This window comes from Pseudopipra pipra, chromosome 3 (genome assembly GCF_036250125.1).
Source record: "Pseudopipra pipra isolate bDixPip1 chromosome 3, bDixPip1.hap1, whole genome shotgun sequence".
Lineage (NCBI taxonomy): Eukaryota > Metazoa > Chordata > Aves > Passeriformes > Pipridae > Pseudopipra > Pseudopipra pipra.
The window spans coordinates 11,542,711-11,558,576 of NC_087551.1; the positions used below are offsets into that span (position 1 = coordinate 11,542,711).

Consider the following 15,866-nt stretch of genomic DNA (forward strand, 5'->3'; position numbering starts at 1 on the left):
AGTTCCATTCCTGCATGTCAAAAAGGATATCTTCAAATCAGAGAAGATGTAGAGAAGGGTAGCAAGGAGGCTCAAGATGGATTCAGATATGGAAAGACTAATTAGATAGGACAGTACACTTTGAAAAAAAATAAGAGTACTGGCATGTGCGTGACATCTTTAAAATCAAAGGCAGAATGGCAAGAAGTGAATGGCAAATTATTGTATTCTGCTTCTTCTGATATGAAAATAAGAAACTGTCAAATAAAATTAGCAGGACGCGAGTTGGAATGAGTAAGGAAGGTAGTTCACATAACTGGTGTGTTCTTCGCCAGAAGATGGGTATAGTCTGAAAGCTTATGTGTTCATTAAGTAATTAGGCAGATTAATGCCCATTTCCATCTGGGTGAGAGGGGAAATGGCATTGTTGTGACAGGAGGCTAACAAGCAGAAACACAATCCTATCGTATTTAACTGTCACACCAGTAAAATCTCTTTCAAGACAAAGAAGCTGGTACCACTATCACGTCATGTTCACAGTGGAGAGGCGTTACATGTGCCTTGGTCAGACCAACAGTCTACTGTGGAAATTCTTTTAAACAAATGTTGTGTCACTGCAGGAGTGGAGCACCTAATTCTGGGGTTCTAGGTCACAAAAAGGAGGAAAAAGATGGCTCATCTGAAAGCTGCAAATAGACATTTTACTGCAGTTTGGTGGAAGGTAGTAGGAAGTGATAGGCTGTCTTGTCCTTCCGATCATGCTGATAAAGAGAACTGGAATATAATACAAACAGAGTGTTTGTTCATGGTAATTTTTATTCATAACTTAGTGCTAATTCTATACCATAAGCCAAATGTATTTGCCACCACACTTTTTTCTCTCTGTAGACTTTAGACTGAATCCTGTCAGTTCTACATTATTTAGCTAAATAATTTTATTAGAAATATAGGACCTCATAGCTCTGTTGGTCTATAGCATCCAGTTTCCCTTTGACAGCAGAACATCAGATTTCTCTGGGTAATGCATTGCTGCATGGAACACTGTTGACAGTAGTTTCATTCTCTCTTAAAGAATATCAGTTCTTAGGCAGCAACAAGAATAAAGCACATCAGCATGAGCATTTGTACCTACCATCTTATAAAGAAAATTGTATCATCTCTTTTACAGTTTTATTTTCTTATGCAGCCAAATGTGTCAGGCCACTTTGTGCATAAGCATAATGTAGGGCTCCTGACCAAGCATTTGAGCCAGACACTGCAAGGAATTTGCATCCTAGGACTGCATATTCCTGTTGTATTTATTTCTTCTGATAGTCCTTGAACTACATATCAAATGTACTGTTCTGTACATGTCTCATCCACAGGAAAGTTGAGCTGAAGTTATGGATTTAGATTTGGAGTAACAAGGCAACTGCAAGATTTCATCAAATCAGTTGCAAGCATTTCTTTTATAGTTTTGAAGAAATTTCATTTATTGAGCCAAAACCAGCCTAAGAAACAATCATTACCATTTTATAACATTATCTTTCATTTCTTAGTACCTTTTTTAGGCAAACTGGAGATTATAAACTACACTTAGTCTTTGTGTGCATACTTTAGATTTTTGGTGAGAGCCACCCTCAGCTACTTAACATAAATCGTTCTTGTAAATCTATTCCAGCTAATCATGTCCGTTTTTGAGAACAGCATGAAAGAAAGAGGCATCACTGAAAATGAAGCCTTTGACTGGGAGAAAGCTGGTACAGATATTTTGTTGTCCACTAGCACCTCAACTCCACCACAGCAAAACACCAGGCAAACAGCAGCCATGTTTGGGTGAGTGTCGCAGTTGTGCCAGTCAGACTATGGTCAACAAGCTCAGTAATAAGTTCGTTTTTCTAAAGATTTCAAGACCATTATGATCCTTGGAAGTCGGGGCCTCATGGCAGCCACCACTTCATTTGACTTCGTATATTAACATATGTCTAAGGTGGTGGAACCCAGTTTCAGGTCCTTGTTGTCTTGAAAATGCATTTTCTACTGGGGGTGAGTGTGTGGGTTGGAGTCACATTAAGGGATGTCTGGAGACCTCTGAGCAGGATCAATGGAGCTTGTATATCATGCATATTATATGGCATACATGCCTGGAGCTTCTGTGAGAGCACCTGCTTTGAGGTGGGTTTGTGATTGACAGTGAGCTGAGCACAGCTGAGTGCATGTACTGGTCACATCTCTAACACAGCTCCTAAGCCTTTACAGCGTGTTTCATGTGCTGGTGCAAAGGTACACAGAGATTGATGCTCAGAAGTGGAGGTGAGTCCAAACTAAAAATGATAAGGTTTGGTTCACTGGTCTGTCTAGGTGCTTTTGAGGGGGCTGGCATTGGGGGATAACAGTAATCCCTAGTAATATTACAGAAAATAAAAGCTATAAGGCCTATTAAGCCTCATTTGCTTGTGCAAAGGGGGAAGTTTCTTCTAAGCTCATAAGCCCATACTGTGTGATGGGCACTTCTGAAGAAGCTTTCAGCCTGTGTATCAAGGGTCCCAAGATGCTTCCACTGATACAACCCACTGTCTTTGTGACTTTACATTAGATGTTCTGATTCAGGCTGTCATATCTGGGATAAAGCTGGTCTGCCTGTTTTTCAACCTGGTAATACCCTAAAAGCTGCTAAGGAGATCCTGTGGGGCAGTGTGATAGGCCTCCTTCTTTATGTACTGATAATTTGTATCATCTTGTCTCTTCCATAGGGTGGTTAATGTCACTCCAGTACCTGGGGACTTGCTTCGTGAGAACACTGAGGATGTCCTACAGGGTGAACATCTGAGTGATCAAGAGAATGCTCCTCCCATCCTGTCAGGCCGGCCAGTGGAAGGTCTTGGTCAGACTCCAAACACCGCTTTCAATGAGGGTGAAGTTTGGGAAGAGACAGATGTGAATCGCAACAAACTCAGGATCAGCATCAGCAAAGTAAAGAACATTCCCTGATCTCCTGTGGCTGTTGGATTTAGGGCAATGGTTCCACAGACTGCTAGAAGCCACTCAGATCCACTGATGTAACATGCTACATAGTGCAGGCCAAAAAGCACTGAGGAGTTTCCTTGTGGAAAGAGGAAGTGACAAACAATTTTTTCACAGAGTAAAAGGCGTTGGGATTAATTTGGATCTTTATGCAAGTGAAATTTTGGGGGCCACTAATGCTAAAGTGAATCTTTCTTACAATCATATAATTATCTAGGATTTTGATACTTCAAGCAAGGGAATTCTAGTCCTTGCATAGCTGATACAATATCAGAAATGCCCCAAGCTTGGAAATTCTAAGCCAAAAGTTTATCGTGTTCCAACCTCTTGCGTAAATAAATTTAATCAGAGATGTCTTCATAAGCTGTATTTTTCTGTATCTTGAATCATCAGTAATTTCTCTCTTCCTTTTTTTTAACTTTCATTTCTAAGGGTAGGACAATCTATAAGGAGCATCTAATGATGGTTTCACCCCTGTGAAGAGTGAGAGAAACCATCACTTAATATTCTCATATTTCTGCATTCCAAAATCATATTGCACCTTTTAGCTTGCATGAAGTGTATACTTCAGTTGATTTTCCTCATAATCTCTAAGATGTTTCTTAGTCCTTTCATTTAAATCCTACTTAATTTCTTGGAGGCATCCCCATTGAGTGATGATACTATAGTAAATGTTAAGTATAAGGATCTACCAGTTAGTTTATTTATTAGATCAGCTTACATATTGTACGTAAGTTAGTATTTGTGTCAGAACATCAGATACATATATAATCTGTTAGCAGAGAAACGTTCATTAGTCTTAAAGTGTTGTCAGGGCATATTGGATTCATGTCACAAACCTGTCTTTAATGGACATTTGTGGACTAGCATGTTAAATCTATCAGTCTTCTGGGTCTGACCATAATTCACTTCAGACTCTACCAGTAAAAAGTTAGTCCTTATTTCAGCAATGTAGATATCTTCGCAATCCTTAGTCTTATTAGAAAAAACATTATGCATGGACAAGAAATAATCTTATCTAACTTGCTTAAAATTCTCCAATGCAAATAATTCGGATCAACATGTTATATGTATGGAATGTTAGCAGCAGCATCCCCCAACACTGGGAATTATAAACCAACTTCAAATCACTTCTTCATCTCTCGCTGGTAACTGTGTGCATTCCCAGAAGTTTTCATTTGAAGGCACATGAAATAAGAAAAGCCTGGTAGAGAGGGACAGTTCTGTTCATACAACATACAGAAAAGTCCTGGTAACTTCTGTGTATTTTTCTGTTCCTTTTAACCACCAGATGCCTTGATGCTTTCAGTCAGACTGAGATGTGCACAGGGGAGTCCTAAATGTCCTTTCTGTGTGCTAGTTCTATGTCATGTCTTAGGTACCCAGCGCTGTCATTCACAAGCCCTATCATAAAAGCAGTTAGAGGCAGGATAGGTTTCTACAAGATCCACAGCATAACCAGGTGACTCTCCCACCAGGGAATATGCTACTTGTTGTCAGATTACCGGCAAAGCAGCTTACAGAGTTAATCAGCATGGCAATGAGCACTTCAGCTCTGACAAGTCTGTGCTACACAGCAGTCTGTGCAGTAGACCTCAGGGCATCATGCTCTCCAAAGCTTTCTCTCCCTGGGGGTTGTTATCTTTAGTCTGACTCTTGGCCTGCCTTGCTTTGCCAGACCTATTATCTTTAGTCTGAGTGTTCTCTGAGAGAGAATAATTTTTTATTTAAGTAACAGTCACCATATGAAGAAAAAAAGGATGCTGCAGATTTGATATCTAAGGGCACATCTTCACCTCTGCTTGTAATTTGAGGCATCCCTTGTGTCTTTCAGAACCACAAGGGCAGCTGGTGCATTAAACACCCTTCTGCTATTCACAGCTTCACCATCCTTCATCTTTCAGTCTTGTAGCACTAGAAGTAACTGTCTCTCCTTGTCTTGCTCCTTGCGTTTAGGTGATAAGTGGATGTTGCCATGTTTTTTCTTCCTAATAATTCTCTAAGGTCATCCTTATTTCTTTGTTCACACAATTCTGGTCTCCTTCTGTCCCACTTCTCCCATTTCTATGCTAAGGACAGGGCTTACTGTCACTGTTCTCCCACACCATCCCCCAATTCTCTGCTCTTGGATCTTACCAAGTTGCCTGCTACCCGACAGTTATATCAGCACTTTTCTTGTTCCACAAATGCATTTGACCTTCCTTTGTCACTAACTGTCTCCTGGCCATGAATGCATTACAGATTAAATCATTATCATCTATTCTGCTTTTCCTCTAATGCCTGGAAGTTCTCCTCCACTCTTCCTAGCTGCAAAGGCTCTTTAGTTATGCATTCCAAACCCAGCCTGAGTGGTTTAGGTCTGTTAATTTATGGACACTGACTGACTTGCTATGTACTCATTGCATGCACAAAGGCAACTGTCTTGATCAGCAGCATTTTACTGAGAAGCTGCTTATGTTCAGAGCCTCTAGCATTAACAGAGGACAAGTGAATGTAGGGCATGCAGCAGAGAAGGATAAGCACTCTCCATACTGGGAACTTGCACTGGCACCTCCATACACATTCCCACACAGAGGCAGTGTGTCGTAGCTGATGTTGCATGGCTGGCAACACAGCAGTATTTGAATGCAAATCCTAGACTGCTGCTGTAGCCCTTGGACCATTCTGCCTCTATGCTTTTGCCTAAGCAGACCCTCTCTTCCAAGGGGAATCAACACTCTGGAAGGCAGAAGGCAGCTGTGTTAGTCACCTACTTTTGCTTCCTTGTCTGCTGCTAAATTAAAAAAAAATCAAATTCACTAAGGCCGTATGAAAAAGGAAATATGTACGGATGTGAGGAAATATGTACATGTCTATGAGCATGTTCAGGTTCTTGCATGACCTTGGGTCTGTGGAAAGCTCTTACAGATGTGGTCGAATGTATGTCCTGGAGGACTTTGTTTAGAGTAGCATGATTTAAATAAACAAAGAAAGAAACAAAACACAAACAAAAACCCCGAACTACCCTGGTAATTAGGAAATGGCTTAGTCATATCAAGTTCTTCAGATGTAAAAGTTTGTATGTTGCAATTGTATGAATTGATGGATGCAGGTTAACCAAGATGGCCATGACTCACAGCTGAAGTATGAAGAATAGATTTATTCCATCATTGCAGAGACATACATACACTGCTAAGTCCAAACTTAGCAGGGGCAAAAGCACCAGCCCAGTATGGGCTTTGCTGTGCATATTAAAGGCCTGATGCATATGCAAATTCATCAACAGGCTCTACAATTCTAAACTCTATCTCCATTCCCTCCAAGCCTGTGCGAAAGAGTGCTTTCAAGTATTTAGCAACATTCTGTTATCTTCTTTGAGAGAATTCCGTTTCTTTCATCAGACAGAAAACAACCCAAAGGAAACACATGTGAAAATTCCCACACTGAAAAATTATTCTTAGCATCAGAGAATAATCTAGGTTGGAGAAGACCTCTGAAATCATTGAGTCCAACCCTATGACCCAACACCACCTTGTCAAGTAGACCATGGCACTAAGTGCCACATCCAGGCTTTTCTTAAACACTTCTAGGGGCAGGGACTCCACCACCTCCCTGGGCAGCCCATTCTACTGCCCAATAGCTCTTTCTGTGAAGAATTTCTTCCTAATATCCAACCTAAACCTCCCCTGGTGCAGCTTAAGACTGTGTCCTCTTGTCCTATTGCTGGTTGCCTGGGAGAAGAGACCAACACTCACCTGGCTACAACCTCCTTTCAGGTAGTTGTAGAGAGTGATGAGGTCTCCCCTGAGCCTCCTCTTTTCCAGGCTGAACAACCTTAGCTCCTTTAGCTGCTTCTCACAGGACTTGTTCTCCAGACCCTTCACCAGCCTCATTGCCCTTCTTTGGACCTGCTTCAGCACCTCAATGTCCTTCCTGAACTGAAGGGCCCAGAATTGGATACAGCACTTGAGGTGTGGCCTCACCAGCACTGAGTACAGGGGAAGAATCACTTCCCTGGTCCTGCTGGCCACACTGTTCCTGATACAGGCCAGGATGCCATTGGCCTTCTTGGCCACCTGGGCACACTGCTGGCTCATGTTCAGCCTGCTGTCAATCAGTACCCCCAGGTCCCTTTCTGCCTTTCGAGCTGCAGGGTTATCTTGAGCGGAAACAACTAAAAATAGCACTATCTCCTCGCCAAATCTTCCATTTTCAACCCTTCCTCCCCACACAATATAATGTGTGGACTCTGCATAGATGAACGTTGGCAAACAAGGGCTCTTAGACATCTTGGATAAGCAGTTAGAGTTTGTGTATGAAGTAGGTTAACCCACGGTAACTCCTTTGGATCAACTATTCAGGGTAATTGAAATGCAAAGGCTACTGTAAAGACATTTAAATATTTGAATTTATTTAAAACCTGCACCTTATTTTAATAGTCGGTAATTGCCAGGGCATAGAGACCTTTGCATTCCTTCAGAAATTGCTTGTGTAGATTGTGAAACTGTATCCTGAAAGAAAGCACTGAGCAACAGTGATGGATGGGATTGGTCAGACTTTTAAGTTCTTTGTGTTTACCCACTGCAGACTCAGTGCATGGTGGAAGAGGAGCAGAGAAACGGTGTCTGCCCCAGTTCCCCTGTCCGAGTGCCTCCGGAGTCCCCCACCGCACAAGTACGCTCCCTCAGATACCGCCGTGTGAACAGCCCGGAGTCAGAACGCCTCTCCACTGCTGATGGCAAAGGGGATCCACATGAAAGAAGGTTTGTTCACCCTCTGTAGCCTCCTACTTTTTCTGGCAGTGTCTTGATGACTGAGACCAACTGAGACCAACCTAATCGTTAGATCAGCAGGCACTGGAAGTTTATTTCTGGGTAGAGGAGTTCATGAGCTTTATAATCTTTCTGATGAGATATAAACTCATGTCTCTTAATAAGGAGAGTTAGTGGGAATGATTCCCATCCTGTCCCTGGATGGGAAGGACTCCACAGATGGAAGGAGGGACATTTTTCAAAGGAAAAGCAAAGCATCAAATCAGAGATAAAGTAACAGTCAGAAAACTTTTGACTGGCATGAGGTGGGAGGGAAGGATGAATCTTCTTAGGATACATACACGTAGGGGTGTATATATTCTGTAACTGGCAGATCCTGATCTGGTGGGTTTCATTATTTTATTATTTTTCCTTATTTTTCATCAATAGGAGTAGTAGTATTCACTTTTCAGCATACAGCATTGTGCTTGTTTGCATGTGAAAAGTACACTTTGCATCTTGATTTTGAGGTATTAGGAATACTTTCAGATCCACAGCAAAGAAATAAACAAAAAAACCCGAGATTAATAAAAAATGATGAAAAGAAGCTTTTTAAACTATTGTGTGTTGGAGAACATATTTACAAAACATAAGCCCTTGGTACTGGTAATGCCCTTCACATCTGTTTTCTGCTTCTAACTGAAATTCAGGGCATGCACTGTGGTTGTAGGATATGGTGAAATGGCCCCTCTAAAAGAGGTAAGGGAGAGACAGGCCTTCTTCTGTGAGAAAATCTAACAGACTTCAGCCAAGAAGAACAGTCACAAGGAGACGGTAGCTGGAAACGAAGTAGGATGTAAAGGAACTAGAGAGAGAAAGAACCCCAAGCACTACCCCCAGTGTATTAGGCAGTGTTTTATTCTGAGTGGCTGGGGTAATCTAATGCTTTTCTGTAGTTTAGAAAAGACTGTTTGGATTGCTATTAATAATTTAGGGTTTGAATAACTTGCTACCTGTTTGTTTTCTTCTTACTCAGAAAAAAGACTCTTTAAAATAGGAAGGGAAACAAGGCAATATGAAGTCAGCAACGCTAGTCCTGTATATTCACTAAATCCTTCTAACTCCTTACTTTCTTTCTTCCTCTCTTCCTTGTCTACTCAGCATCTCCTGTCTTCTTTCTTCAGCTTCTGGTTTTAAAATCAGTATCTTTTTTCATCTTCCAAGTAGCCTGCACCAAGTATGGTGCAAATACAATCCCATTCTGCCCCACAATCTCTCTTTATTCTGTTTTCATCCTTTTGCAACACAGATTTGATTCCCAGCTTTGGCAAATTCTTTTGGCTTTCTGGAGTAAATTATTCTTCTCAAGGTGTCTCTCCTCTGCTGGGGAATGGATGAAGACGTTGGCTAAATTCAGAGTTTTGTTTTATTTTTTCAGCAACAGCTCTTTAAAATCCAGTTCTTCATACACACAGTACAGGCCATTTTTCATTCTTAGTTTGCATACTTAAGTGGTCCTTCTTCACAACAATATCTTTTTAAGACTGTAACAAGTACAGCCTTTCAGATCCATCACATGGCTTTTGCTGAGATCTTTGTTTTTGCTCACAACTTTTATCCACATCAACTTTTGGTTCACCTCTTTCTCTACTTCCCCTTTCTTCATCAAAAACTGAAAGGCTTTCCCAGAAGAATCTGCAAGATGATCCTTATGAAATCGCTTTGTAAAACACACTGCAGATGTCCAAAAATCTGAGCAGCAGACACTTTGGCTTTGTGCAGCAAGCTGCTTGCCTCTGAGATAGGTGGAAAAGCAAAGTAAGAGGCAGATGCAGGCCAAATGAGAAACCTGGATCATAACACTGTGGAGCAGGAAGACAGGAGTGCCACTGGCTTCTCCAGCTGAGATGCTGTCAGAGCTATTGAAGCACAAGGAGCTTCCAGAGCCTTTTTGAAAGGTATTTCTTCATGGCTGCAGAAGCTGCTGCTATTTAGACTGTGAGCCTAACATTATACTACCCTTTGTAAAAGGATACTTGCCATATTTACTTTGTGCTTCTTCAGAATATGTTGGGGTTATCTGTGTGTAACGGGATGAAAGATTCTTGCTGTCTTCAAAGAACTTGTGTGGCCGCCTTAGAGGCCTCAGTGGCCACCACGGAGAGAGCACAGTGAAGCTGGTTACAGGAGCCCAGGAGAGACACTAGTTAGTCAGACAGTAGATTTAGGATTTAGGGGTGTTTTGGTCTGATTTTTTTTCACGAGCCAGTAAAACTTACCAAAGGGGAAAGGTGTTGTTGGAGGAAAATGGCTTTGATTCTGTCTAGGAGGAAAAGAGATGCTGAATTGGCTGTTACACTGAAGCACTTTAAGGGAACATCTTTATGCCACTGTAGGTTCTAGAGAAATATTTTTGCTTAAGCCTGTCTTTCTGAAGCGTACCAAGAAATGAGTGAGAAGGACTATACGGGTTTTCTCTTATCATCCTTGTCTTTAACCACAAACCTGATGTATTTTTAATGGCTTCGTGTTCTGTCTCTAGATCTCGAATGGATATACCTGGCTCTCCATCACGGCTTGTATGCTCCTCCCAGCCAGCCCAGATGCTGTCCATTGATACTGGCCAGGCTGACCGGCAGGCGAGTGGTAGGATGGATGTGTCTGCTTCGGTGGAACACGAAGCCCTCAGCAATGCTTTCCGCTCAGTGCCACTTGCAGAAGAGGAGGACTTTGATAGCAAGGAGTGGGTTATCATTGATAAAGAGACAGAACTGAAGGACTTTCACCCAGGTGCTGAGCCAAGCACCTCTGGAACCACAGATGAGGAGCCCGAGGAACTAAGGCCTATTGAAGATGGTGAAGAGAGAAGGCGCTTGGGGGCAGATGCTGCAGTCAGGCCGAAGACGCATGATGGGCGAAGTCGGGGTATGCAACCTGTGACTGAGGAGGACAGTTCCCACAGACATGAAGGACCTTCTCAAACAGTATCTGACAGTAGACATGAACAGCAGACAGGAAGTCCAGCCCACTCCCCCTTACATTCAGCACCAGCTCTCCGACAAAGGAGACGAGAATCTGAACCTACTGGTCCTCAGAGACAGGTAAGATCCCTGGGTCTGTACCTTGTTGCCTAGCATAGCATCATCTTAGGAAACCTCAGCTGTGCTGAGAAGTCTTTGATTCCAAGCATGATTGCTCTTGTGAAACTCTTCTGACAGTGCCTGCAAATGTTGTGAACACTTTAGAAGTGCTCCCTATAGCTATAGTGACATAGTCCACTTCTGAGGACACACTGTTATGGAGATCTTTCAGCCATTTTGGCACAGGAACAAGAGGAGAGCGCAGTTGTGATTGTGGGTGTCTTTAGTCAGTTCTCTTATGCTTTCCCACAGTGTTTTGTTAATAACTGCTTAGTTGTATGGAAGTGTTGCTAGCAAATCTTCTCCACGTAGTTTCTCAGCAGCAACAGCAGTGTATGGCAAGAAAATGCCCTCTAATCTAATTACGTATCAGCACAGGCCTGCAGCAATGCAAATCATAAAATAACTCCCTGAAATTAAACTTTCTTTTAAATACCTGATATAAAGCTCAGAGTAACCAGCACACGCATCCCATCAGCCTTACTTCAGTGAGAGGCATTGTTGTTACCATGTATTTAGTCACAGAAATGTTCTTTACCTACTGTGTTTTTTCCAGATAGTTGTAGAGGGCTTTTTTTCTTTCAGTTTTGCTTTTTTCCTGTGATCCTCTAATGCTATAAAGAAGTTCAGTTTTTGGTGGGAGGTAGTTTATTAGATTACGTGGAAAAATATGATACACTGTTAGGCTCAGAGTTCCTCTGTCATATCTAATCTTCCTTTCTCAGAAGAAGGCTGTCTCAGAGTGCTCAGTGCAAGAGACAATCAAATTGTTCTCCTGAGAGCTTTTTGTATTTATATGTTAATGAAGATCTCTCATGCACGTGGGATCCATATGCACAGCAAAGAGCAGGCGAGTTTTGGGTAATGTACACAGTTATACCCTGCTATGACAGACATTTGTACAGTCTGCTTGTTCCTGTCTGGAAGATGGTAACTCCATTTCCCCTTCCCTCTTGAGCTTTTTCTCCAAGGAAGTGTTCACTGGACTGGAGCATGTTAAAAGAACATCCTTCCATTCAGGTCTCGCCCAGTTTCTTCTCCTCTCTGGATCCTTGAGAGGTACAAGGGAAAAAGGACTGTTAGTTTTGGCAGCAAAATGGGAATGATAAAAGAATCTGTGTAAAAGGAATCAAAGCAAATCCTTGCCTGCCAGGCAAGGTGTTGCTTGCTAAGGTTTATCAGGCTGCAGCACTTACAGGAAGGGTAGAAATGCTGACAGCAGACACTAGTGGGACTGTCTTGCTGAGCATGGAATAGAAGCCGAACATGCTTCTCATGGAGACTGCATCCAGTTGCAAGGTTCCTAAATGGAGGTGTTTGCTGTATAAAGCCAATATGTTGATTGCTCCAGATATCTAGAGATTACATGAGGCAAGATTGGCAGAGTTGGAAAGGTCTGTGTCTGAATTTTTTCTGTGTGTACACTTACTGGGTTGCTCAGTGCAGGATCTGCAAGATGCAATGAACATGGTAAGAGCCAGCTGATAAGAATCAGCTGTAAAAAACATCAGGGACACTTCACTGACATATTTATAGTGACTAAAGAAGGCCAGAGATGCCTTCTTGGCCATAGAATGCACACCCCTGTGTGAAGTGACTGAGGGAGTTGGGTATGGGGCAGTACGAAGGCTGCTTGTCACTGCACAGTGATACTTAACAAGCAGGCAAGAAAGGTAAATCAATGGGATTGTGGGTGATTACTGCTAATATATTAGACAGGCTTTGTTCTCCAGCTGACTGGATTTTTTTGTTCCTGTGCTCTGAAATACCCTCTATTTACTCCTTGGCCTAGCTTTGTGCATACAGACCAACACTGGACTTCTTTGGCTGACTGGGATTTAATTATTCTTCCTTTGATGTCTGGATCCTTCAGTTGCCTCTATACAAACAGCTTTGAAGTGATATTCATATTTTTCCATTTGCTGTCACAAAACCAGCTACTAACTCTCAAAGGAAAAATGACTTGGTGCCTAAAGGAAAGCAGAAGCCTGTGCTCCTTAGGTACAGCAAATAAGGAGGGACACTAACAAGAAGTTGACTAACGATTTAACTAGTGAAGATACTGATGGCCTTGTTTCCTGTAGCTCAGGCTTGGGCTTCCCTGGATTTGATTGAAGCTGGGATTAGGCTCTGTGTATGTATATGTGCGTGCATGTTAGTAAATCTTCCTTATCTTTGCATATGAACTGAGCCTTTAGGATAGATAAAAATTTCACTAAATGCAGAACTACTGTGATTGATGTCATAGGCTTTGTTGTACCGATTTGTGACCTCATTTTGGTGTCCCAAAAACTGGTGATCATCCATTGGTGTCAATAGAGTACTAACTGAGAGCAATTGGGTAATCCCTGTTCTAATGTTTTTTCTGTTTCTCCATTACCTGACTTTCATATATGAGCCATTACTGGCAGAAAGTCAGTGACTTCTGGATTGTCATAGAATCACAACATGCCTGAGATTGGAAGGGACCTCTAGAGATCACCTAGTCCCACCCTGTGCTCCAGGATGGATCACCTAGAGCAGGTTGCTCAGGACAGTGTCCAATCAGGAAGCTCTGAGGATGGAGGCTCCACAACATCTCTGGGCAACCTGTTCCAGTGTTCAATCACGGTTATGATAAAAAACTTTTTCTTATGTTTAAGTGGAATTTCCTGTATTTCAATTTATGTCCATTTCTTCTTGTTCTTTCACTGGACACCATTAAGAAGAGTGTGGATCCATCTTCTTTTTCCCATCAGGTATTTATAAATGTTGATAAGAACCTCCCTGAGCCTTCTCTTCTCCAGAATAAAAGATCCCAGCTCTCACAGCCTTTCCTCAAGTGAAAGGTCTCCCAATCCCTTCATCATCTTTGTGACTCTTCTCTGGACTATCTCCAGTATGTCCATGTTTCTGTTATACTGGGCACCTCAGAACTGGAACACAGCTCTCCAGGTGTTGAGTAGAGGGGAAGGACCATGTCACCCATCCTGCTGGCAGCACTCCTAATGCATCCTGGGAGGCTTTGGGGCCTTTCTGCCACAAAGGCACCTTGCTGGCTTGTGTCCAGCTTATAGGCCACCAGGACCTCCAGGTACTTCTCTGTCAAACTCCTTTCCAAACAGGTGACCCCCAGCATGTTCTGTTCCTTCTCACACACAGGACTTTGCAATCCCCTTTGTTGAACTTAGTGATTTTGCCCATTTCACCAGCCTATCCAGGCACCTCTGAATGTCAGCACTTGTATCACCTGTGAATCTGCTGAAGGTACACTCTGTCCCATCATCCAAGTCATTAATGAAGTTGTTAAACAGTGATGGCCTTATCCGCCCCTGGCTACACCACTAGTGACCGGCCTCCAGCTGGACTTTTTTTCTCTAAACACTTTGAGGCCGGGAGCTCAACCAGTTTTCAGTCCGACTGACTGTCTACTTATCTAGCCTATATTTCATCATTTTGTCTGTATGAGAGGTGGTGCTGTCCTCGTGAAACTCTGTGGGTGTAAGAGGGAGCATAATATGATCAGATGCTGCTGCTAGGAAAGTCAAGTACAGAGGAGGCTCAGAATAGCCTGGGGGAATTTCTGACCCAAATATTCTCACATATTAGATACCTCCCAGTTTCAGATAACAAGAAGATGGCTGCAGTGGTGCATAGATCTCATGGGAAGTCCTAGTATAGAGGAAGAACAGGTCTGTCATGAAACTATGTCCTATTCAGGCCTAACAGAGCTCTTAGGATTTGCTTTAATGTATGCATTTCAGGCATGTACTAATAAGTCTCTGCTTATTTTTATGCACTAATGTGCATATAAAGCTATAGAAATAGATTAAAAATGACTGGAAAAAAGGATTGAACCTCCACTTCTGCTTACATATCAATCCTGACGCAGGGTTGCGCTTACTGTTGGAAATAATTTAAATCCACACCTCATAATCTAATTTAAAAATCTGTCAAGTTCTTAAACATGCTGAGTAAATTCACTGATACTTGGCAGAGATGGCAACTTACTGCTGCCTTCTGCATTAAAGAGAATTACGAATGTTCTTAAATTGATGAGTTTTAGAAATTAGTTCTGACCATAGTTCTGTGCTCATTGGTGTTTCTTGACTCTGTCTCCTCTGCTGCTAGTGCAGTTGGCATTGTACAAAATGTTTTGAGATTTACCTGCCTAAAACATGCCTGTCCAAATGATGTCACATGTACAAACCATCAGAAAAGCAAAAAGTGAAAGTGGGAGATGATATTAACTCTTCTTTACCTATTCTTGGATATATTCCGCAGAGTTCAGAGAGCATTTTTCTTTTCTCTCTTATACTACTTATCTCCCAGAGCCAAGAGTTTATCTTTTAAAAAAGCTCCCAATGTGAAGAGGCATTGATGTTTTTCCTCACCAGCTCAGCTGTGTAATTAGAATCACTCTTCAAAAACATCTCACTTGATGCTGTCTTAGGCCTCTTTTCTCCCCCAGCCAGCCTTTCACAGCCAGGAGAATGCCACAAACAGGCTTAGTTAAAGATATCCATGTCTCAAGCCTGAGAAAGCAGCAGCTGTAGAGCTTCTGAGTCCTTCCCAGCTATAGACCACCATGGGTGTCTTTGCTGAGAGATCACACATGGATGCTGAGCATGAAGACCTGGGTTGGTAATTCTGACAGGCAGTCAGAAGCACATTGCCCAGCCAGGCAGGGGATGATGCTGTTCTCTTCCTCCATTGATTTGAGCTGGTGATGACTGTTCCTCAGAAAGGGACACAGAGACACAGGAGAGGGCTGCCTCACAATAAGGAGAGGGCTCCAGCATTTTGGGTGAGCTGTATTGCCTCTCTGGTTCATGTTGTGTAGAACCCTGGGCTGCCCCAGGTCTGTTACCTGGAGGAACTCTGATTTGCACTGAGGACTGAAAGCGAGCAGGACTTTCTCTAGGTTATGTTTTTTTGAAGCCCAGTGGCCTCCGTGGCCCCAGACCCTAGAGCAGTGATGAGGGAAATCCTTGTCACTCCCGGGGTGCCTACAGACAGCAGGAGAAGAGGACAT

At 42.5% G+C, this 15,866-nt stretch overlaps 1 protein-coding gene across 3 annotated transcripts in view; it reads left to right on the forward strand.

The window, feature by feature from the left end:
- TTBK1 (tau tubulin kinase 1) overlaps window positions 1–15,866 on the forward strand; it is a 108,997-nt gene that overhangs the window by 58,570 nt on the left and 34,561 nt on the right. For all 3 annotated transcript variants that reach the window (XM_064647789.1, XM_064647788.1, XM_064647791.1), the window contains 4 exons: window positions 1,640–1,794; window positions 2,712–2,931; window positions 7,549–7,724; window positions 10,255–10,813. In XM_064647789.1, the coding sequence (XP_064503859.1) occupies window positions 1,640–1,794; window positions 2,712–2,931; window positions 7,549–7,724; window positions 10,255–10,813 (1,110 nt within the window). The remainder of the gene's footprint in view (window positions 1–1,639; window positions 1,795–2,711; window positions 2,932–7,548; window positions 7,725–10,254; window positions 10,814–15,866) is intronic.